The sequence below is a fragment of the Myotis myotis genome, unplaced genomic scaffold (genome assembly GCF_014108235.1).
Source record: "Myotis myotis isolate mMyoMyo1 unplaced genomic scaffold, mMyoMyo1.p scaffold_m19_p_11, whole genome shotgun sequence".
In the NCBI taxonomy this organism is placed as follows: domain Eukaryota; kingdom Metazoa; phylum Chordata; class Mammalia; order Chiroptera; family Vespertilionidae; genus Myotis; species Myotis myotis.
Window position 1 is genome coordinate 51,122,289 of NW_023416315.1, and position 25,709 is coordinate 51,147,997.

Sequence of the window (25,709 nt, forward strand, 5' to 3'; positions counted from 1 at the left end):
CAGAGTGGGAGAGCTGGTGGAGAGTGGAGCGGCCTGGGGAACTTGGCTCCCCAAGCTGCCAGACGGAGAGCAGAGAGGGAGAGCTGGCGGCTTGGAGGACTTGGCAGAGTGGGAGACCATGGGATGGAGACAGAGCAGGAATGGAAAACCAAGATCATGGGGAGCACCAGGAATTCTGGGAATCGTAGTTCTGGTGGCAGACGGATCTCCTAGACACTAGAGCGAAGTGAGCCTGGAGCAAGTTACTGTTGCAGTGGAGGATGGAGGGAAAGCAAAGGTGAGAGTCATAAGTAAAATCAGAGTGTCTAGGAAAAATTAAAGGGAAGATATCCTAAAACTTCCAGGAAATCTCTACCAATGAAGCAAAGAAAAACAAATGCCTCTATTATTCTGTGAGCAACAAACCAAACTGAGTTGGGGTCTCAGACAATTTGCTCATATGATTGCAAAGACAGACAGAAACTCTCGGATTGGAGAGGGCTCCCCTGAGTGCTCCCAGATTGGAGAGGGTGCAGGTCAGGCTGAGGGACCCCCACAGCCCCCAGTGCACGAATGTCGTGCACCGGGCCTCTAAAATAAATAAATAAATACACACACACACACACACACACACACTCATAAAAGAGAAAGATGCAAATTGACCGTACCTTCATGATGCCCATCAGCCAATCAGGAGTGAGTATGCAAATTAACCCAACAAAGATCGTGGGTTAATTTGCATATGCAGGCGCCAAGTGGCCGGGGGTGGGGTGGGATGCCATGGCAACGATGCAGGCATTCCACACTGCCCCAGCTGCTCCGGGCCTCTGGACACCGTGGAAAGGCGGAAAGGCAGCTCTGGCCAGAGCAAAGGTAGTGCCGGCAACCAGGAGAAGGAAGGCCCATTCTTGCACGATTCTTCGTGCATCGGGCCACTAATATATATATAAAAGCCTAAGCGACCATTCGACCATTAACTATGATACACACTGACCACCAGGGGGCAGACGCTCATGCACAGGCATGGAAGCATGGAACAGACTGATGAATCTCAGAGGGAAGGGGGGAGGGCGGGAAGAGATTAACCAAAGATCTTATATGCATACTAGAGGCCCAGTGCACAGATTTGTGCACCAGTGGGGTCCCTTTTATTTTCCAAATTTTATTAATAAGGCATATATTTCATTACCTTGCTTCACATGTAAGAACATTAAAAGACAAGAAAAGTAGTTTAGAAGTCACATTAAAGATCTTCCACATCTATATAACACACAAACACTTTTTATTACCTAAACAGAAAATATAAAACAAAATCTCTATTTGCTAATTATTTTCCCATTCCTTTCTAATATCTCTCATATACATACATATATGTGTGTATGTGTGTGTGATGTTACATATATAATATTAGAGGCCCAGTGTACGAATTCGTGCATGGATGGGGTCCCTCAGCCTGGCCGGCGATCGGGGCTGATTGGGGGGCCGGCCTGCCGGGGGAAGGGGCCATGGGAGGTTGGCCCCAGCAACAAGCTAACCAACAGCTGATTCCACAAGGAATTTGGCTTCCTCCTCCCTCCTGTCTGGGTCTGGGGTGCAGGTGAACCAAATTCGGGCTGTCACGGCCCCAACAGCAAGGTCTGGGTCAGTGTGCATCATAGCTACCTGCTGGTCGTCCAGTCATTCGGTCGTAATGGTAGCTTAGGCTTTTATATATATAGACTAGAGGCCCGGTGCACAAAAATTTGTGCACTCGGGGGGGAGGGGGGGCCTCTCAGCCCGGCCTGTGCCCTCTCGCAGTCTGGGACCCCTCGGGAGATAACGACCTCCTGGCTTAGGCCTGCTCCCAGGTGGCAGAGGGCAGGCCCAATCCCTAGGTGCAGCCCCTGGTCGGGCTCAGAGCAGGGCCAATTGGGGAGTTGGGGCGCCGCCCCCTGTCATACACAGAGCAGGGCGATCGGGAGGTTGTGATTCCACTCTCAGTCACGCTCAGGGTAGGGCCGATTGGGGGGTTGGGGCACCATCCCCTGTCACACTCAAGGCAGGGTCGATGGGGAGGTTGTGGCGCCACCCCCTGTCATGCACAGAGCAGGGCCAATCAGGGGGTTGGAGCATTTCCCCCTGTCACTCACAGAGCAGGGCCCATCAGGGGGGTTGGGGCTCTGTACCCTGTCACGCACAGAGCAGGGCCCATCAGGGGGTTGGGGCGCAGCCCCCTGTCACACACAGAGCAGGCCCATCAGGGGGTTGGGGCGCCACCCTCTATCACCCACAGAGCAGGGCCAATCAGGGGGTTGGGGTGCCGCCACTCTCACACTCAGGGCAGGGCCGATGGGGAGGTTATGGCTCTACCCCATCACACACAGAGCAGGGCTTGTGGGGGAGGGGGGGGAGGGCGCCGCACCCTGTCACACACAGAGCAGGGCCGATCAGGGGGTTGGGGCGCTGCCCCCTGTCACGCTGATCCCGGTGTTGGGAGGCATATTACCCTTTTACTATATAGGGTAGAGGCCTGGTGCATGGGTGGGTGCTGGCTGGTTTGCCCTGAAGGGTGTCCTGGATCAGGGTGGGGGTCCCCACTGGGGTGCCTGGCCAGCCTGGGTGAGGGAATGATGGCTGTTTGCAGCTGGTCACACACCCTTCAGGGTGGGGGTCCCCACTGGGGTGCCTGGCCAGTCTGGGTGAGGAACTGAGGGCTGTTTTCAGGCTGGGGGTGACTGAAGCTCCCAACCGCTCCTTTTTTTCTTTTTTTTTTTTTTATTCTGGGCCAGCTTTAGCTTGAGGCTTGTCTCCAGCTCTTAGGCCTCTGCTGCTGAAAGTAGGTTTCTGGCCTTTGCTTACAATGTTGCGATCCTGCTGGCTGAAGCCCGGCAGGTTTCTGGGGTTTTGTTTAGCTTCTATGTTTGTTACATAGTTGCTTGTAGCTCAGAGGCCTGCAGCGGCAGACGGGAACATTGGAGTCCTCCGTCACTGAAGCAAGCAAGCCTCATGTTAGTTTCAAGCTGCCTGGCTGTCAGCCGCCATCTTGGCTGACAGTTAATTTGCATATTGCCCTGATTAGCCAATGGGAAGGGTAGCGGTCGTACGCCAATTACCATGTTTCTCTTTTATTAGATAGGATATGATATATATGTGTGTGTGTATGGCATTATATATAATGTATGATGTATATGTGTAGGATATATTTGTATGTGTGTATATATATGATATTTTCAATATTTTTGAATTATGATTCTTCTTCATGGGATACTCTTTTAAACTCCTTTTTACTAGTAAATGTTGCTGGATTGCCCTAGCTGTTTTGGCTCAGTTGATAGAGTGTCAGCCTAAGGACTGAAGGGTCCCAGGTTTGATTCCGGTCAAGGTCATATGCCCAGGTTGAGGGATTGATCCTCAGTATGGGGCGTGAAGGAAGCAGCCAATTAATTATTTTCTCTCATCATTGATGTTTCTATTTCTTTCTCCCTCTCCCTTCTGCTCTGAAATCAATAAAGATATATTTTTTAAAAAATATTACATTTTAAACACACAATAGAACTCTTTTCATCTTTGCATATTATTTTCCCCTTTCATTCATAATTATACATTGTTGTCATCTTGGTATGCATGCTGTTTTGAATTCTGCTCATAACAATTTTTCATTCTATATAATCTTTAGAGTTGTATATGTGCCCTATTTAATCATTGTCTACTGTTGAGCACTTGGATCTTTCTCCACTCCTGTTGTGACAGGGACTATACAAAATATCTTCAAAGCATTTTAGAAATATTAGATAACACAAGACAGCAAGATGCTTCTCTCAGAATTCAAGAAGAAAGATTATTTCCATCACAGGCTGAGTGAGGTTATGATTAAAAGCCCCTGTGGATTTAGTTACTCTGCCAAAGTGTCCTGTTATTTATTTTTAAACCCTCATTTGAACATATGAGTGCACATTAACCTTTAACCTTTAATCTCATTACTTGCACATTTCTTACTCAGTTAAATTCTAAACAAGAACTTGGGATTCTCTCAACCTTCTAAAATTAGAGTCCACAGGTCTTATTGAGATGAACCAATTTTTAACAGAAGAAGCTCCTACTTTTATGATAAAAAAAAAAAAAACTATAAGTAATAAAACCATGTGGTCTACTTTTAGCCTAGTGAGAATAGCACAGATGCCAGGACATAAGCCTCGTAGTCACTGCCCTATCTTCCTGTTTAGAAAGCATCATGATCTGCAATTAGAACACTAGCCTCCACGTCCAAAGCTGCCTCAATCTAGTTAGTTTCCTGAGCACTTTCTCTGGGTGCAGAACTAGTGCTTTATGTACAAAACTAGTCCCATCTTCTTTCTCTTAGGTATTCATGTGCACAAACACTGGGTTGTTGTCATGAACTAGTTGCAGCCCCATTATAGAGCTCAGGATTCTAGTACTTTTACTTCTAAAATGCTTTGAAGATATTTCATATATCCTGGGAAAAGCACAGACTTCAGAAAGTCTGTCTGGGGCTTTCTCTAAAACCTTGGGCCTGAGCTAACCTCTCTAAGCCTCATCTGTCAAGTAGGATGAATATGACTACCTTTCAGGGTGGTTGTGAGAATTGAATGAATTAAGAAACATGCTTAGAGTACCTAAAGCATTTTACTTATTTTGACATCCCATCTCCATGCTATGGTATATAAGCATATGATGTCATGAATATCACTAATATCACTGTCAACCATTGAAAATTACCAGCATCCATCATTATGCTCTTTTGCCCAAAATCATGTGTGTTGTCCCAGTTGTATTAGGTATTGAGATTTTAATTGATATTTTTACCTACTTTCTCCACCAAACTGAGACAGCACCATCATGAACGATTGCCACATTTTACCCCTTTTATTTTTTAACAAAATAGATACTAGACACCGATAAAATATTTAATGCAGTTAAACATATCATTAGATAACCAATCTTGGGAAGATTTCAGGAAAATCAACCAAAATATTTAGTCTACTCTGTCTTTTGGATAAAAAAGCCCTTGTCTCAGCGGAAAGGCTGGGGAGTGTTGGGGGTGGGGGGTGGTAAGAGATCAACTGAAGGACTTGTATGCAGGCATATAAGCATAACCAATGGACACAAGACACTGGGGGCGGGGGGTGGGGGGGGTGGTGAGGGCATGTGCTGGGGGGTAGGGGAGGCCAGGGGAAGGGCAATGGGGGAAAAAAGGAGACATATGTACTACTATTTGTAATACTTTAAACAATAAAAAAAGTCCTTGTCTCATTTTAACCCAAATCTCAGTCTTTTATTAAAGAGTTCTAACTCTGTTTGTTCAATTGTACATTCATTTAACCAGCATTCATTGAGTATATTCTATATCCTAGGCATTATTTCTTCTTTCAAGAAAATTATTTCCAACAATCTCAGAATTAGGAGCCAGAAACATCTTCAATAACCTGAGTCATAAGATATGGCAAAAACCAAGTAAATGTTGTAGGAAGAAGTCTGTGATACCATGTGTCAGTAGAACATAGAACCAGGGTTTACTGATAGTCACTGCACAGTGTGACCTTGGCATCTTCCAACTCTCTTTTTCCCTTTAAGTGGAAAGTGTTGGAGTAGAGCAGGGATGGAGAACGTCCAACCCAAGGGCCATATAAGGTCTACAAAATCATTTGGTCTGGCCCTGCCCAGGCTTTAGGGTGAGTTAATTAAATGTTTGATCAAATACAGCAGGTTATTTTTAAGTTTATAATTTTGTATGGCCCAAGAATGATGTTATAAATATCCAAATGGCCCTTGGCAGAAAAAAGATTCCCCACCTCTGGAGTGGAGGGTTTTTGTCCCCGTTTTAGCTTTTACTCCGTTGAGACTGGTTTCAGTCTTCAGTGATGCCTCTGTACTCAAAGTCAATCAAAAATGCAGAGCAAAGACGGGTGTACAAATGTTCATGCTCTAAACTGTCCAAATGCTCCAAGTACTTTAGCTTGTAAAAACCCCTGTTAAACCTAATTGACAAACATTATAAATAGATGCCATATATCACCTTCATTTTGAAAGATGAAGAGATGTTATATACAAAAGCATCTTTTTAAATTCCAGATCATTAAGATTTCGGAATTTTTAAAATTTAGTATCTACTTAAAATGAGCTCAAGTAAAACAAGAAAACTGCTAGATTACTGAAGGTAACATGAATATGACTCCCCACGTAGTTTGGAAAGCAACAATATCTGAGCAGATATTAATAAGCTTATTTATAACAAGGATCCACAAATCTTTGGAGGTCATTGCTAGTTAGTTATATGTTAGGTATACTAGAGGCCCGGTGCGTGGATTCATGCATAGGTGGGGTCCCTCAACCTGGCCTGCAGGGATCGGGCCAAAACTGACTCTTCAACATCCCCCGAGGGGTCCCAGATTGCGAGAGGGCGGTTCTCAAGTGACACACCCTTAAATTGGGCCCCGTCCTCTCTGGTTCCAGTTGTGTCACCCGAGAACTGCAGCTGCCAAGTCACCGCAGCTCTGCAGCTCCTGCATTGAGCATCTGCCCCCTGGTGATCAGTGTGCATCATAGCTACCAGTTGGAACGTCTGCCTCCTGGTGGTCATTGCATGTCATACTACTGGTCGGACGGTTGAATGGTCAAGGGTCACTTAGGCTTATATATATATATAGATAGATACAGAATGCTGATTGTAGATTTTATGTCAAGATCATGGCCAGGCATGATAAAGGTTATACTTTCCTAACTCACACTCTGTGTTTCTTACTACATCCTTAGCCATCTACACTAATAAAAGAGAAAAATGGTAATTGGCGTACGGCGCTACCCTTTTCATTGGCTAATCAGAGCTATATGCAAATTAACTGCCAACTAAGATGGCAGTTAACTGCCAACAAAGATGGCGGCTAATTTGCATACGTAGGCACAATGCAGGGAGGCAGAAGGGAAAGCAGGAAGAAGCCCCCTGCCACTGACAGTGATCGGAAACCCAGGGGGGACCTAAGAGCTGGGGGGCAGGGCAAAGGCGGCCCTGGGGCCGCCTTTGCCCTGCCCCCCAGCCATGATAGGAGAATCAGGCGCCTTTGCCGCCCTGGCCAGTGATAGCAGGAAGTAGGGGTGGAGCCAGTGATGGGAGCTGGGCACGGTCGAAGCTGGCAGTCCCGGGAGCTAGGGGTCCCTTGCCTGGGCCTAAAGCGGAGGCCACGATCGCGGGGCCGCTGCAGCTGCGGGTCCCCGCTGCCCGAGCCGGACGCCTCAGCCAGAGGCGTCCTGCAGGGGCAGGGGCAGAGCCCGCGCGACCTCGGCGCCCCCCGCTGCCACTGCGGGTCCCCGCTGCCCAGGCCGGACGCCTAGGCCAGAGGCGTTAGGCCTGGGCAGGGGCGGAGCCTGAAACCGCGGGGAGCTGGGGGTCCTCTGCCCAGGCCTGATGCCTCGGCCAGAGGAGTTGACCCTCATCACCCTCCGATCACCAATCACCGGATCGGCCCCTTGACCAGGCCTGAGGCCTCCGGCAGAGGTGTCAGGCCTGGGCAGGGGATCCCCAGCTCCCCGCGGTTGCAGGCCCCGCCCCTGCCCAGGCCTAACGCCTCTGGCCGAGGCGTTAGGCCTGGGCAGGGGCAGAGCGGGAGATCGTGGGGAGCTGGGAGTCCCCTGCCCAGGCCTGACACCTCTGCCGGAGGCCTCAGGCCTGGTCAAGGGGCCGATCCGGTGATTGGTGATCAGAGGGTGATGAGGGTCAACTCCTCTGGCCGAGGCATCAGGCCTGGGTGGGGGGCGGAGCCGGGGATTGGAGGGATATGATGGGGATATGATGGTTCCCTTGCCCAGGCCTGAAGCCTGGGTCAGAGGCGTCAGGCTTGGGCGGGGGTGGAGCAAGCGATCAGAGGGAGATGGGGGTCCCCTGCCCAGGCATGATTCCTGGGCCAGAGGCCTCAGGCCTGGGCGGGGGTCAGAGCCAGTGATCTGGGGGATATGGGGGTCCCCTGTCCAAGCCTGACACCTCTGTCAGAGGCGTCAGGCCTGGACAAGGGGCCGATCCTGCAATTGGAGGGTGATGGGGGTCAACGCCTGAGGGCTCCCAGTATGTGAGAGGGGGCAGGCTGGGCTGAGGGACACTCCCCCCACCCCCACACCCAGTGCACGAATTTTGTGCACCGGGCCCCTAGTTCTATATATTAAAAGGCTAATATGCTAAGGGTCTGATCATCCAGTCCTCTGTTCAACCAATCAAAGCATGATGTGCTAAAGATATGCTAAGGACTGCTCAACCCCTTGCTATGACGTGCACTGACCACCAGGGGGTAGACACTCTGACCAGTAGGTTAGCTTGCTGCTGGGGTCCAGCCATCGGGACTGATCAAGATGGCAAGACATGCCCTGGAGCCCTCCCGCAGTCCCTCCCTGGCTGGCCAACCTCCCATGTCCCTCTCTGGCCCTGATCATGCACCAGTGGGGTCCCTCGGCCTGAACTGTGCCCTCTCTCAATCTGGGACCCTTCGGGGGATGTTGAAGAGCTAGTTTTGGCCCCATCCCTCAGGCATAAAAGGCTAATATGCAAATCAACCATACAGTGGAATGACTGGTCGCTATGATGTGCACTGACCACCAAGGAGCAGATGCTCAACGCAGGAGCTTCCCCCTCATGGTCAGTGTGCTCCCACAGGGGGAATGCCACTCAGACAGAAGCTGGGCTCACAGCTGGCGAATGCAGCAGTGGTGGTGGGAGCCTCTCACCAAGAGCCCTCCCAAGGGCTCCCAGACTGCAAGAGAGCGCAGGCCAGGCTGAGGGACCCCTGAATTTCATGCATCGGGCCTCTAGTGTATAATAAAATTGTACTAACTGTTTCTCACAAAATAAAGTAGAAGTTTTTTTTTAGAGTAAATGCAAGTGGGATGATATTGCACCATAGAAGAGAAATTACTAAATCTCAATTCAGCTTTCTTTTCCTTTTTATGAACATTCTCCTTCCTTCAGTTTCAAAATATATGCTTCTTGGTGGGAAATAATGAAATAATCCAGAAGTATATAAGTAAAAAGTGGAAGATCTTCGTCCTCCACCTATCCCTCTGCCTCTTGCTAATTCTATTTTTCTCCTAGAAATGATCACAGCTTGGACTGTGTCTTTTCTGGCTCTTTCCCACATTGCTGTGTATGTACTGGGGTTGGGGCGGAAGACCTAGTGGGGTAGAAAGAGAGACAGAGAAAGAGAGATCTGCACTTTGATTCCCACTTAATATATAACATTTTTTCCATATGCCTGTATAAATATGTGCATTATGCTTTGTAATTTCTGTATAGCATTTCACAGTTGGATTTTTCCATAAGTCATTTAGCATTAGTACACATTAAGGTTATTTTCTCATTTTTTCCCCTTATCAGCAATGATACAATGAATTTTTTTTTTCACTAAAACCCATAGACTTGTTATACACCTATTCATTTTAAATACTCAACAAGTTTCCTTTTAGAAACACCTTATTTTTTAAATCTTCATACATATATAGCAACAGAAATAGACTAATGAACACACATGTACTCATCCCCAGGGTCCACAATGATCAACTCCTGGCTGACTGGTATCCACTCATACCCCACTCACTCTCTCCCTTCCAGGCTTTTTGATGAAAGTCCCAATCACTGCATCATTTTATCCATAAAATAGTGTATCTCTAAAAGATAAAGACTAATTTTTTTGTTAATACTGACCTGAGGATATTTTTCCATTGATTTGTTATCTGAATTTGGTTTTATTAATAAAATAAATTAAGATGGATTTATTGATATTCACATAGAACCATAGATAAAGCTATAAACGAAACTTATGTTCAAAATAAATTTCATCAAATACAAGGTCTTGGATCTATTGTCTACTTGCCTAGGATGTGTTCTATTTCTTCACACTTAAAGTAAAAAGCCTCAAGTCAAGGTTTGGCCATCTGTAATAATCCTTTTTATTTTTCAATGTACCCGGCAAGCTCTGCAGTGGATGAGAGCTTTCATTGCCTCTTTTCTTTCTTTTTTTTTAATGTATCTTTATTGCCAAAACCGGTTTGGCTCAGTGGATAGAGCGTTGGCCTGCGGACTAAAAGGTCCCAAGTTCGATTCCAGTCAAGGGCATGTACCTGGGTTGCGGGCACATCCCCAGTAGGGGATGTGCAGGAGGTGGCTGATCGATGTTTCTCTCTCATCGATGTTTCTGACTCTCTCTCTCTCTCCCTTCCTCTCTGTAAAAAATCAATAAAATATATTTTTTTAAAAAATGTATCTTTATTATGGAAAATATTACAGATGTTTCATAGATTTATTTATTTATTTATTTATTTTTAGAGAGAGTGAAAAGGAAGGATGGAGGAGGGAAAGAGAGAGAGAAACATTGATGTGAGAGAGACACATCGATTGGTTGTCTCCTGCACACACCCTGATTGGGGCCAGGGATTGAACCTGCAACCCAGGTACATTCCCCTGACCTGGAATCAAACCCACGACCCTTTGGTGCACAAGCTAACACTGTAACCACTGTGCACACAGGCCAGGGCAAGACTAATTTTTAAATAACCACAATATTGTTAACACATTTTTAAATAGCATTTTTCTGACCTAACAAAATGTCAGTAACAGTGTTGTTTTCTGAAAGCATTCTGTAAATATCTCAGTGTATTTTGTATATATCTCTGTACTTATCCCTTGGATTATTTGGATTATTCCTATTTTTGTGCTTTCTTTGACAGCACATATACTAATAGGATTGTTTGTATTTGATCTAAGTGAGTTCTATAACAATTACTTCATACCCCCACTGTGATTTTGGAACTGAATTTGGCCTTTATATATTTCAAAGCTATATTTTGGGTTCTAGGAACATGAATTTCGTTATGGTTTGAACATTTTTGTCAGTATAAAATATTCTTCTTTCTTGCAACTAATATTTTTCACATTGAACTCTATTTTGTTTAACATTATATTTACTATTCCTATCTTTTTTGTTGTTGATCCTTTTAAAAAATATTTACTTTTTAGTATCAGTTTGATTGTGTAACACAATCAGAGCTTTTGTCACTTACAAGGGGAAAATTCATTTATATAATTGAGAAAATTGATGTTTGTTCTAGTTGCTATCATCTTGCTCAGTGCTTTCTGTTATACTTTTTTGTTTTTAATTTTTTCTCTATTGGTTGAATTTCTTTTTCTCTTTTCACTATTGGGAAATTACAGTTTTTCTGTGCTTTCCAAGTCATCTTTAATTTTTCCCCCAGCTCTTTATTTAAAACTAGGGGCCCAGTGCATGAAGATTCGTGCCTCGGCCAGAGGAGTTGACCCTCATCACCCTCCGATCACCAATCACTGGATCGGCCCCTTGACCAGGCCTGAGGCCTCCGGCAGAGGTGTCAGGCCTGGGCAGGGGACTCCCAGCTCCCCACGATCTCCCGCTCTGCCCCTGCCCAGGCCTAACGCCTGTGCAGGAGGCAGCTGATCGATGTTTCTCTCTCATCGATGTTTCTAACTCTCTATTCCTCTTCCTTCCTCTCTGTAAAAAAATCAATAATATATATTTTTAAAAAAGAGATGAGTCCTGAGTCCTCTGACACACCCCATCAGTTTTTAATACTTAATTATTGACACAAGATGTTGCACGTTTACCTGGTCCTCTTCCTGTCCAAAACCTAGATTCAGCTGTTGCTTCAAGGAATCCTGATCCTTTTAGTGGTCAATAGTATTTAGAAACCAAGCTCATCTAGGTGTGCTCATTGCCATTGTGCTGTCATCATTTCCGGACCCCTAAAAAAACAGAGCCAAGAAATATATAGGTTTTAATCCTGAATCTATACTGATACCCCCAATTTTAATCCAAAACCACAGAATTATTCTTCTCCTCCACCCACTCCATGTTTGTTATCTTCCTCTATCATAGTGAGAATACTGGTTTCCAGCAACTTCATTATGTACTCATTTGCTCAGTCCTGTACTGCACACAAAATAACTTACTATTCCCCTATTTTTACCAGCAGCAAACTCACTAAGTTCAGGGATTTTTGGAGTTAGTTGTTGTTGTTGTCCTCAGAATATTCTACACAGAGCACAGAAAATACTCTGTTCAAAAATTATTTGAATTGTTTTTTCATTTGATCCTATTTTTGTTTAACGTGAGTTTTCCCCCATATTTGTTGATTCAATTTTAATTTTTGAATATGTAAACTGTGAACAAGGTTACAACAGCAGAATGTATATCCTTTTTAAGTGCACGTGAAATATTCAGGAAGCAAGACCATATGATATGCCATAAAAATGTCTCAACAAGATTAAAAGGATTTAAATCATGAATAGTATGTCCTGATCACAATGGTATTAAATTAGAAATCAATAGCATAAACATATATGTAATACCTAAATATTTATAAGTTAAAAAACACAAATACTCTGTAAGTCAAAGAAGAAATTACAAAGGATATTATAGAATATTTTGAACTGAATAAAAATGAAAATACAGCATGCCAGAATTTGTGGAATGCAGTTAAAGCAGTGCTTAGAGAGAAATTTAAATGCTTTTATTAGAAAAGTGAAAAATTAAACTCAGTGGCCTAAGTTTCCACACCAAAAAGCTAAAAAAATAAAAAGGAAAATCAAATTAAACCCAAAATATATGGAAAGATTAAGAAGATAATCAAAATAAGAGCAAAAATAAATGAAATAGGAAATAGAAAAACAATAGAGGAAACAATAAAACGAAAAGCTGGTTGGTAGGAAAAAAAAGTATGATAAATTTCTAAGTATATGTTTATGCCAATAACAGAGATAACACAAATTATAAATTCTAGGGATGGAATAAAGGACATTAATACAGACATTAAAAGGATAATAAGGAAATATTATAACAACTTTATGCCAATAAATTTGACAACTTGGATGAAATGGAAAATTTCCTAATAGACAAAAACTACTAAAATTGACAAAAGAAGAAACAGAAAATAGATGTTAATTGAGTTGAACTGTAATTAAAAATGTTTCGATACTAAATGCAATGTGGTAGTCTGGATTGGATACTAGAAAACATTAGTGGCAAAACTGGTAAAATTTGTATAAAGTCTAGACTTTAGGTAACAGTATTTTGCCAATGTTAACTTCCTAGTTTTGATAAATGTACTATCTATAATAATAAAAGCATAATATGCTAATTAGACTGGACATCCTTCCGGACGACCTTCCAGACAAAGCCACGGTGGTGGGGGCTGAGGCAGAGGCAGCTGCCTTGGCAGGGGGCCCAGGGAGCCGCCACAGCAGAGCTGAGCACCTTGCACAAATTTCGTGCAGCGGGACTCTAGTGATTATATAACATGTTAACATTAGGGAAACTGGGTGAGGGGAAAATAGGAACTCTACTATATTGTCAACTTTTATATTTATTGTTTTAAAATAAAAGCTTTACTTAAAATCAACGACAATGCAAAAAAAAACAAAAACCCAATTTTAAAAAGCCTCCAGACCCAGATAGTGTCACTGATGAATTGTATTAAACATTCAAAGAACAAGTAATATTAATCCTACATGAACTCTTCTAGAAAACAGGAGAGAAGGAAAATTTTTGGAACTTGATTTATTAAACCAGCATTTCTCTGGGACCAAACTCAAGAAAAGTACACTACAGAACAATATCCCTCATGAACAAGATGCAAAAATTCTTTTAAAAAATACTGTAAATAGAATATAGTGATATAGAGAAAGGATAATACAACATGATGAAGTAGGGCTCATCTTAGGAATGTGTGGCTGCTTTTACATTCAAACATCAAATCAATTCACCATATTAACAAAACAAATAAGAAAACCATATAATTAAAGACATGCACACACACACACAAAGCACTTGACAAACTTTAATACCCAATCATGATAAAATGTCAGCAAACTCAAAATAAAAAGGGACCCTAATGTGGCAGGAGTCATCTCTGAAAAACCAAACCCAAGAATGTACTGAATGGTAAAATACCCTAAGATTGAGAACAAGGCAAGGAAGAATATCTGCTCCCACTGGTTTTAGTCAACATTGTACAAAAGGGCCTAGCCAATGCAATAAGGCAAGTAGAAGAAGGCATAGAGATTAAAAATTAAGAAGTAAACCCATGTTTATTTGCAGAAAGCATGATCATCTATGTAAAAAAAACGTTCAATCTACAAAAAAAGCTACTATAATAATTAAGCAAAGTTGCAGAATACAAGTTCAACATTCAAAAATTAATTATATTTTATATACTAGCAGCCAAAAAAAGTTATTGAAATTAAAAATACAGTATCAATTAAAACAGGACCCAAAATCATGAAACGCTAATGGATAAATTTAACAAAATATGCTACTGGACCTGTATGTTGAAAACTACAAAACATATTGAGACAAATTTAATAAAACCTAAAGAAATGGAAAAATACACCATGTTAATGTATCAGAACACTCAATATTTTAAACTATGGTGGTTTTGGCATAAGGATAGAAATACAGATAAATGAAACAGACTAGATCAGCGGTTCTCAACCTGTGGGTCGCGACCCCTTTGGGGGTCGAACGACCCTTTCACAGGGGTCACCTAAGACCATCGAAAAACACATATATAATTACATATTGTTTTTGTGATTAATCACTATGCTTTAATTATGTTTAATTTGTAACAATGAAAATACATCCTGCATATCAGATATTTACATTACGATTCATAACAGTAGCAAAATTACAGTTATGAAGTAGCAACGAAAATAATTTTATGGTTGGGGGTCACCACAACATGAGGAACTGTATTAAAGGGTTGCGGCATTAGGAAGTTGAGAACCACTGGACTAGACAGTTAAAAAATAGACCCACAGTTTTATGCTCAATTATTTTTTGGCAAGGTGCTAAAAATCTTTTCAACAGATGGTTCTGAAACCCTTATGGGGGATAAAATAAATCTCGAAATGTATCCCACTCCATACATAATAAATAATTAAAAATTGATCTAGACTTAAATGCAGAAGCTAAAATTCATTGTTTTTCAGTGTTTCCTTGCAGCATCCTTCTGACCATACAGTTGCCATAGCCTTACCTATCACAAATGGTATAGGGATCTATACCACTGGGATCTCAGCTCTGGGATCTCAGCTTATAGAGGTCACTCTGCCCCCATATTCCCTAATAATCCCACAGGCTCCATCTCCATTTTGGGCAGGAACAGATGGTGCTCTGAAAAAACATATAGCATGGATATGCAGCAGTCCTGTGGGCTGGCAATGAATGGGGTGAAGAGCTGGAGTAACAGTCAGTCCTCTTGGGTTCAGGTAACAAGAGGGTCTCACTAGAATTGAGTCCAGTCAGCTCCCCTGGCCCACATCTATATATATATAAAAGGCTAATATGCAAAGTGTCCCCTCAGGAGTTTGACCGGGAGACCGGGAGTTTAATCCCTCACTATGGCATGTGCTGATCACCAGGGAGTGGCGTGGAATGAAGGAAGGCCCCAGTTAGCAGCCAGGGAAGGAAGGCCCCAATTGGCACTGATCGCCAGCCAGGCCTAGGGACCCTAACCATGCATGAATTTCATGCACTGGGCCTCTAGTTTTGAGATAATAGTGATTCTAACAGCACCATGAACTCAAATGTCCATTGAAGTTTTTTCCAGGAAACTAATAGCATGAAATTTATAAACAAGACTCCTTATAAGGATGAAAAGATGATTTGCCATTCAGTTCTGTTGTTGTTGTTGTTTAATATATTTTTATTGACTTCAAAAAGGAAGGGAAAGGGAAAGGGAAAGAGAGATAGAAACATCAATAATGAGAGAGAATTATTGATCGGCTGCCTCCTGCACATCACCCACTGGGGATGGAACCTGAAACACGGACATGTGCCCTGACCAGGAATAGAACCCTGACCTCCTAGTTCATAGGTTGACACGACCACTGAGCCACACCAGCCAGGCCAGTTCTTTATGTAATGCTTAAAGGGCACTTTTAACACTTAAATCCAGAATATTTCACATATAGTGTTGGGTAAACACAGCAAGGCTTTCTTCGAGATTTCCTTTGGAGAATTTATACACAGAGATTAAGCAGAGCAGAATTATTGCTGAGTCCCTCTGTCTTCCCTCAAAGGAGTCTCCATACCCAGTGAGGTCAGATCTGTTCACTAGGTTCTCCCGCTCTCTGGAAGAGCTAAGGATGATAATATTAGTAAAGCTGACTCTTGCTATATGCCAGGTGCTGTTCTAGAGCTATCTGTAGAGCCTCTCCTTTAAGAGAACATGTGTCTCTTTTGCAGTTGTGAAGACGATCTTTCCGAGGACAGAGAGGAGCTTCTGCACGGCATTTCTGAGCTGGACATCAGCAACTCGGATTGTTTCCCATCCCAGCTGCTAGTGCATGGAGCTTTAGCCTTTCCCCTGGGGTTAGATTCCTACCACGGTTGTGTTATAGCGGCTGCCCGCTATGGCCGGGGCCGGGTGGTAGTGATGGGCCACAAGGTACTATTCACCGTGGGTAAACTGGGCCCCTTTCTGCTCAATGCTGTGCGTTGGCTGGACGCAGGCCGCCGAGGCAAGATCGTGGTGCAGACGGAACTAAGGACAATGAGTGGTCTGCTTGCAGTGGGGGGCATAGACACCAGCATTGAGCCCAATCTGACCAGTGATGCGAGTGTCTATTGTTTTGAGCCCACGAGTGATGTGGGAGTCAAGGAGCTGCAGGAATTTGTAGCTGAGGGCGGGGGCCTGTTTGTTGCAGCCCAAGCCTGGTGGTGGGCCTTCAAGAACCCTGGAGTGTCGCCTCTGGCTCGGTTCCCAGGGAACCTCCTGCTCAACCCCCTTGGCATCAGTATCACAAGCCAAAGCCTCAATCCAGGGCCCTTTCGTACTCCAAAAGCGGGGATAAGGACCTATCACTTCCGCTCCACTCTGGCTGAGTTCCAGGTTATAATGGGGAGGAAGAGAGGGAATGTGGAAAAGGGGTGGTTGGCAAAGCTGGGGCCGGATGGCGCAGCTTTCCTGCAGATCCCTGCAGAAGAGATCCCTGCCTATATGTCTGTGCATCGGCTCCTCAGGAAGCTGCTGAGTCGATACCGGCTCCCAGTGGCGACCCGAGAGAACCCAGTCATCAATGACTGCTGCAGGGGTGCTATGCTCTCCCTGGCCACAGGTCTGGCCCACTCTGGGAGTGACCTCTCACTGTTAGTCCCAGAAATTGAAGACATGTACAGCAGCTCCTATCTGCGCCCCTCTGAATCTCCTATCACCGTTCAGGTCAACTGCAACAATCCAGGTATGGAAGTAGGGGTGGGAGCTCAGGGTTGGGGGACTGATACATGATGACTTAGCTCACTTCAGGGACCTGATCACTTCCAGAAGGCCACCTCCACCCTTTGCCATGTACTTTTAAGGAGATAGGGATTGGGGCATTATGTAATGTTTGCAAGAGTTGAGTCAGGGCAGCGTGGACGGGAAAGATGTACAGAACTCATGAAGGGCCTGTGGAGATGCTGGATGGAGATGGAATTATGGAGGGGGAGTAAAGTCCTTCCATGCTTTTGACAGGCACCCGATATTGCTGGATGAGCACTGGGCTGTACATACCTGGAAGGCAAATTATAGAGGTCTCCCTGCCTGAAGCTGCTGCCTCTGCTGACCTGAAGGTAAGGCCACACCCACCTCCCCAGAAAACATGGAGCCCAAATGTTCTTGCTTTCATAGTTGGCATCTTGATCCTCATAAAAACTCTACTGGCAATATGGGGCATGTACTTTTACCCCCATTTTAAGGATGAGGCAACTAACATGCAGAACAGTTAAGTGATTGATTGAAATGTACAGATCTGATATATTTCAGAGCCAGGACTCAAACCTAATCACCTCCTCACCCTGAAGTTTTGTGCGTTTCACTGATATCATAGAGTAGGGAATAGGAAAGGTGCCATGTGGAAGGCGCCCTAGCACACAGTTGTATTCAGTAAACCTTAGTTCACTTCCATCTCATATGTCTCTCCCACTGTAGCACAAGTCCTTTCTGACTCCAGCTTCTTCCTGGGATGCCAAAGACTGTTCCTTGCTATCCCTGCCCCCCTCAGCTCTGTCACTTGCACATATACATACCCTAGTCACATATTAAGTTGCAGTGCTGCTCTGTCTCCCTTGAGGGTCTCTGTGACAGGACTTATTCTGTGCCTGCATTTATCCTAGCGTTTGATTAGCATAAACCCAGGAAAACAATTCTAGGACTCCACCAAAAACAAGGGTCACTCCACTGGCTCAGGAAGGGGAGTCTTATAGATCGGAACTGAGTCAATCCTCTACCACATCAGCCTGTCACACTAGATGCCACTGGGCCTCCTCTGGAGTCAGCAAAAGGCTGGATCCCTTCCATCCCATTGCCAACACCAGAGTCCCCATCATGGAACACCTAGTGCCCTCACATCAGCATCTTAACATCACCTTAGTAGAGCTGTTTGACTCCCCTGGGAGGATATTTTCACACCATTCAGTCCATACCACCTAAAGAATGATGCAATTCCATAGGTTTAGCACACACAGTTCACAGACATGGGGTCATATAGCCTGGTGCCCTTCCTGTCCCCACCTCATGGGCATTATCCTCTTCCACCGAATGCACTTCAGGTGACTCTGTGGGGGGTATCTCTGCTCCAGATACAGATTGGCTGCCACACAGATGACCTGACCAGGGCCAGCAAGCTGTTCCGAGGCCCACTGGTAATCAACCGGTGCTGCTTGGACAAGCCCACAAAATCAATCACCTGCCTCTGGGGCGGCCTCCTCTACATCATCGTGCCTCAGAGCAGCAAGCTGGGTTCTGTGCCCATCACTGTGAAAGGGGCTGTGCATGCTCCATTCTACAAATTGGGTGAGTGTGCACTATGGAGTGAACCCTGGGGCAGGAGAGTTGGGGGTGAGGAGGACACTGGGACTGTTTGGTGCAGGAAGAGAAAGATTCAGATTGGAGGAAAGAAGGAAGGTAAGCCTCCTTAGATTCATCTTTGGGGCCAAGGAGATAGACCAACCCACATCCATGGGGATGCCATAGAAGAAGGATGGAGATGGGGACATGGTTGTTCATGGCCTTGGTGTTCTCCTCCTGGGGTTCAAGTTAGGTGTTTTAACCTAAGGGATTCGGAAAAGGGCATTTTAACCCCATGGCCTCTCTTCTCAGGGGAGACATCCCTGGAGGAGTGGAAGAGGTGTCTCCAGGAGAATCCAGGTCCCTGGGGAGAGCTGGCTACAGACAACATCATCCTGACAGTGCCAACTGCCAACCTTCGCACACTGGATAATCCTGAGCCGGTGCTTCGCCTCTGGGATGAGGTGATGCAGGCTGTGGCACGGCTGGGGGCTGAGCCCTTCCCCTTGCGTCTGCCTCAGAGGATTGTTGCCGATGTGCAGATTTCAGTAGGTGGGTGCCCTGTTCCAAGCAACCCTGTGGGACTTCTTCCTCCCAAAGGCCATGCATTGGGCAGCCAGCAGGGAAAACATGCTTTTCTAGCAAGACAAATAAGATGTAATCATCGTTATTTAAATGAAAAGGAAAAAGGTTTATTTAAAAAAAAATAGACTCAGTGACTTTCACAAAATTTGGAAACTACCTAAATGTCCAACAATTATGGAATGGATAATTAATATATTGTGTGTACCCTCAATAGACATTGAGGAAGATGTTTAAAGTGATATTTTGATGGTGTTTTACCAGTGAGCCAGGAGGCCTAAAAAATTTGGACCTATAGAAATTTTATTTCTATAGGGGGGTCTATAGAAATTAAATATGCATGGACATTGCTCTAGGCCAGGGGTGGGCAAACTTTTTGACTCGAGGGCCACAATGGGTTCTTAAACTGGACCAGAGGGCCGGAACAAAAGCATGGATGGAGTGTTTGTGTGAACTAATATAAATTCAAAGTAAACATCATTACATAAAAGGGTACGGTCTTTTTTTTTTTTTTTTAGTTTTATTCATTTCAAACGGGCCGGATCTGACCCGCGGGCCGTAGTTTGCCCACGGCTGCTCTAGAATCTAGGTTTTTTTTTGGCTTACGATCACTATAAAGTAATATTAACGTGGGCAACTCCACATCTAAATGACAAGAAGGGAACACCCTCAATGAATTCTTAATTTTGAGAAAAGAGTATAATGACATAGGTTCCCATGGACAGGGCACTCTCATAAACATAGACATCTTGAGTAGTAACATGAACAGTGATTTGGGACCTGCATCACCTCCCATAAGCACATGCTCTCAGTTCAGAGTGAGGATGAGGGATCATTACAGAGTGAAAGGATAAGGAGGAAAGCCCTGGATTTGGACTGACCTTCTGAGCAGTACGGGGTTCTGGAAGTCATTGGGGTTACTAAGTATTTTGGGAGATACAAAACAGAGAAGAACTTTGTAAGATATGTGGGGAGCACTCTAACCCTCCACCTCCCTCCTCTATTTTCAGGCTGGATGCATGCGGGGTACCCCATCATGTGCCACCTGGAGTCAGTGCAGGAGCTCATCAATGAGAAACTCATCAGAACCAAGGGGCTATGGGGCCCTGTCCATGAGCTCGGCCGCAACCAGCAGCGGCAGGAGTGGGAATTCCCACCACACACCACTGAGGCCACCTGCAACCTGTGGTGTGTTTATGTTCACGAAACGGTCTTGGGCATTCCTCGAGGCCGTGCCAATATTGCCCTGTGGCCCCCAGTTCGGGAGAAAAGAGTCAGAATCTACCTGAGCAAGGGTCCCAATCTGAAAAACTGGAATGCGTGGACAGCCCTGGAAACATACTTACAGGTATGCTAGGCAAAAAGGAAGGGTGATGGGAACCCTTTATTCTGGGGATACCAGAGCATCATTGTTAGGTGATGTTCTTGTAACCCAGAAGACCTCCCACTACACCTGTCTCCATGCTAGGCCTCAGGAGACCCTAAGAAAGCCGAATTGTGACAGTCCTATTAGATGATGCCTCTCAGTATATCATTTTGCATGATCCTACGTAGAGTTAACTGCCTCATCCCCACCCTCACCCTATGAACTTGAAGAAATGCATGAGAATAGATAGGAAGCACTGAGAGAGGTGAAAACACGGTAGAGGCATGTGTATTGCTATAAATACAGTTACTATCACAGGCTTTAGACCAGACATAACTGAGATTGACACCATTGACTATTTAACAGCTATCTAAAACCAAAAAGCCTCCCCACACACAAAACAAATATGGGATAGGACATATTTTTTTTCCTCAGATGAGTATACCCTCTTCTCAATATGACTTGGCTGTGCCTGTTTCCACCTTATAGGCGATCTAAGATTTCTCCCTGGCCTGAACATGGAGGTTGCTTTTGCCTTGAATTATCATTCAAACACCCCAGTTCTGCCCCTGAGTCCCTGGATTAGTTCCCAGTTCATTGTGGAGAGTTTCATCACCTTGGATTCTGGAACTCAATCCCAGACCAGTCACACTATCTAGTCTGGTTTTTCCACCTGCTCCAGTTCCTCTGTGTTTATTCCCATGGCCTTGAGAATGACAGTGAAAATGCCTGGGGGACTCTACTTAAACTTGTCATTAGGGCCACTTCACCCCAGGGACAGAAGTTCCACATCTGTGACATAAAGTTGAGGTTGTTCTAGGGAACTGCTAACATCTCTTTTCATGCTACAGCTCTATAACCCAGCCTAACATGGGCTGTTTCCAATGGTCTCAGGATGGATGCCTTTCTAAAATGATACTCTTAACTCTAGCTACCTAGAATATATATAGTATTCTGCTTCTACCAGACTCACTCCTCCCCTCCCCCCCCGCCCAAGGCCATTTTAGTTGCCTTGTAAATTAACAAAGACTATGATTAATGAGGATTATGACAGGATAGGAGTTCCCTAAATATTGGGTTTAACTTTGCAACTATGAAAGATATAAGGATTTTTTTTCATGCCAGCCCATTTGTGTAATATCCTAGTGAGATATTACATAATCTAGTGAGATATATGAATAATGATAGATTTAACTGCCTCAGCCCCACAAGCACAACACGCAATCATTTATTGAGTGTCTGCTTTGTGCTGAGCACTGTGCTAGCTGAGAGACCCCTTTTTTAAAAATTGATTTCAGAGAGAGGAAGGGAGAGAGAGAGAGAAATGTATTATTTGCTTCCTGTATGCCTCCTACTGGGGATCAAGCCCGCAACCAGGGCATGTGCCGTGATCAGGCATCGAACTGACCACCTTCTGGTGCTTGGGTCGACACTCAACCACTGAGCCACACCAGCTGAGCGAGAGGCCCTTCTTAAGATTCAAATATGAAAGAGGGCATGAAGCCAGCAGATAAAGCAAGAAAGATGGTCCGTCATAGCCATGCAATTAGTGTTGAAGGGGTTCAATGCAGTAAATTCATTTATCAGAGTGTTTTTTAGGTCTTCTTGTTGTAGACTACCTGTCTCATCCTGCCTCATCCTTCTCTTTTCAGCTCCAGGAAGCCTTTGGTTGGGAGCCCTTCATTCGTCTCTTCACTGAGTATCGTAACCAGACCAACTTGCCCACCGACAATGTTGACAAGATGAATCTGTGGGTGAAGATGTTCTCCCACCAAGTGCAGAAGAATCTGGCTCCCTTCTTTGAGGCCTGGGCCTGGCCAATCCAGAAGGAAGTGGCTACCAGCCTGGCCTATCTGCCTGAATGGAAGGAAAATATTATGAAATTGTACCTCCTCACACAGATGTAAGGAGTGCCCAGCAAGGTGGCAGATAGAGAGGTGTGGGGAGGTAGACAGAGACAAGAATTCACTCCTCAGCCTCTGTCTCTTAGGGCTCTAGCCTTGTCCTCTGGGCTCACTGCCCTAGTTCTGTCTCTTGAAAGTGGGTTAAAAACACAGTAAGAAAGTGGAATCAGAATTTCTCAGGGGCAAGGTCTTCTGTTTATGAGTCTTGTTCCTCAGCTCTCTGCTATCAGATTCACTCCTAACCCTAATTGGGCCAGTTCTGAGAGCTTTCTATGCTAGCCCTTGGTTCACCATCATGGCCCATGGCCCATAGAGAGTAGTTCTCATCCTGACATCCTGAGGACTCACTGGATTTTATTTTTAATGAGTTATTCCAAAAACCCTGACCATAGAACCCAACTGAAATACAAATTTATCATGATTTCCATAGCTCCCTGAGGACTCATATATTTTGTGTATTGGGTAGTTTTCAAAGAACTTGAAAAGTAATCTGGTGAAATAGAACCCATAGCTAGGGTTAGCTCTTAGGAAAGTTGTTTTATTTTGGTATTCTTATTTCTTTGTGTATACGATGAGGGTAAAAATTCCTACCCCGCGGGTTGTCATAGAGACTCAGTAATTCTGAAGAGGTTTGTGAATACAGTGCATACTGTCCAAGGGATTGCTTTATTTTATGCTGTTTCACAGAGTAGTGAGCTGACTACTTCCTATAGCCTAGAGGTTAAGATCATCAACTCTCACAGTTGACTCCCCTGCCTCCAGATCCTGGTTCTTTCACCTGTTAGTTATATGACTCTGGGCAAGTTCCTTAATGTCTCTGTCACCCAATTTCTTCATCTCTAAAATGGGATTGATTTCATAGGATTATTGTGAGGATTAAATTTTAGTGCCTCTGAAAGTGATTAGAACAGTTAGCTGGCCGTTAGTAGGTACAAAGAAGATGTCAACTGCCATTATTATTATCAAATTAACTCACTATCATTGGAGAACTAGACTTCACTTTTAGATGGCTTTTACAAAAGCAGTGTAATTAATCCTATGCCCTCCTACACTTCCTACACCAACCTCTAAAAGGAGTCTGGTAGTTGCTTTATGATCTAAAGGAAGGGCTCTAAATTCACAGGGTTTTACAAGCTACTTAGGGTTTTGGGCTCTCAGTTCCATTGTTCAGGTAGAATTCCATCTCTGATTAAATAAAGAGTTTTCAAGTCACTTGAAAACTCAGGAAAATTCCAGTAGGATGCTTGTCTTTAGCAAACAATGGGCAACTGGCTCAGTGTTGGTGTTTATATTTCCATAGTGACACAGATTTCTATCATTGTCAAGAGTTACTTACTAGTTGGGCAGATAAAGTTCACACAATATAGAAATATTTACTTTGGAATAAAAGAACTAGATATAACCAACTGAATTTCACTTGATTAAAAGATTTTCTTAAATGTTCTTCTAATCATATTCAGAAACTCCCATTTCTTATTAGCTTCAACTAGAGTCAAGGATGTAGGATTAATGTTGTATACATCCAGCCAGCTTTCTTTTAGCTCACTTCTTTTTATTTAGTTATTGTAATACACCATTTTGTTTGCTTTACTGAAAACTGGGTGGGTGCATAAATAATAAGATTTGACCTAGATGTTTCTCTTTGGATTTTTTAAAATGTATTTTTATTGATTTCAGAGGGGAAGGGGGAGGGAGAGAGAGAGAAAAACATCAATGATGAGAGAGAATCATTGATCGGCTGCCTCCTGCACGCCCCCTGCTGGGGATCGAGCTGCAACTCAGGCTTGTGCCCTTGACTGGAATTGAACCAGGGACCCTTCAGTCCACAGGCCGACGCCCTATCCACTGAGCCAAACCGGCTAAGGCTGGATTTTTTATTATGTCATTTCTCAATCATAGAAGTATTTTCCCTTATTTCATGAATATCTTTCATCTGGGTGCTTTAAACATAGATGTTGAATGTCCATTCAACCTTTAAAATATATATTTTATTGATTTTTTTACAGAGAGGAAGGGAGAGGGATAGAGAGCTAGGAACATTGATGAGAGAGAAACATCGATCAGCTGCCTCTTGCACACTCCCTACTGGGGATGTGCCTGCAACCAAGGTACATGCCCTTGACCGGAATCGAACCTGGGACCCTTGAGTCCACAAGCCGATGCTCTATCCACTGAGCCAAACCAGTTAGGGCCATTCAACCTTTAAAATAATTGCTATCAACCCCTGGCCAGTTGTTCAGTGGTTAGAGCATTGGTCTGCAGACCAATGGGTCAAATATTCAATTCCTGGTCAAGGGCACGTACTTCAGTTGCAGGCTCGATTCCTGGCCCCAGTTGGGACACACACAGGAGACAATCAATCGATGTGTCTCTCTCATATCAATGTTTCTCTCTCTCTCTCTCTCTCTCTCTCTCTCTCTCTCTCTCTCTCTCCTCTCTCTCTCTCTCTCTCTCTCTCTCTCTCTCTCTCTCTCTCTCTCTCTCTCTCTCTCTCTCTCTCTCTCTCTCTCTCTCTCTCTCTCTCTCTCTCTCTTTCCCTCTCTCTCCCTCTCTGTGTCTCCTTCCCTTCCACTCGCTCTCTAAAAAAAGTCAATGGAAGAAATATCCTCAGGTGAGGATTACAAAAAAAAATAATAATAATTGCTATCAATTAGTGGGATGTCAAGTACATGCCAGTGATTGGACTGGTTCCTTTATATATATAGTTTCATTAAATCCTCACAGTGATCTTATAAGATGGAAATTTACTGCTCCTTTTTTAGGAATGAGCAAACTGAATTTTATGGAGGGCAATTGAAGTGCCTAAGGCTACACTGCCAACAAGTGATAGAGCTGGGATTTGAACCTGGGCATTCTGATTACAGTGGGTGTTAGTAACTACAGTGCTTTGAATAACAAAATAAATGAGTAAATGAAGAAACCAACCAGCAAAGAGAGATATCTTTATGTCTCTACTTGCCAGCACTTTGGCTGCTTGTACTTGCTCCTCATCTAATTTTATCAGAACAAAAAATACCTTTGTTTATCCCAAATTCCAGTTCAAAAGA

The 25,709-nt window shown here is 44.1% G+C and overlaps 1 protein-coding gene across 5 annotated transcripts in view; it reads left to right on the forward strand.

Annotated features, from left to right (window-relative positions):
* The window catches only part of TCAF1 (TRPM8 channel associated factor 1), a 57,195-nt gene that overhangs the window by 28,059 nt on the left and 3,427 nt on the right, over positions 1 to 25,709 (forward strand). For 4 of the 5 annotated variants that reach the window (XM_036328454.1, XM_036328451.1, XM_036328453.1 and 1 more), the window contains exons 3-8: positions 16,230 to 17,224; positions 17,497 to 17,594; positions 18,603 to 18,816; positions 19,123 to 19,362; positions 20,403 to 20,740; positions 22,411 to 22,661. In XM_036328454.1, coding sequence (XP_036184347.1) covers positions 16,230 to 17,224; positions 17,497 to 17,594; positions 18,603 to 18,816; positions 19,123 to 19,362; positions 20,403 to 20,740; positions 22,411 to 22,661 — 2,136 coding nt within the window. Of the gene's footprint in view, positions 1 to 16,229; positions 17,225 to 17,496; positions 17,595 to 18,602; positions 18,817 to 19,122; positions 19,363 to 20,402; positions 20,741 to 22,410; positions 22,666 to 25,709 lie in introns of those variants that run through there. The other variant, XM_036328455.1, reaches the window with a different exon arrangement.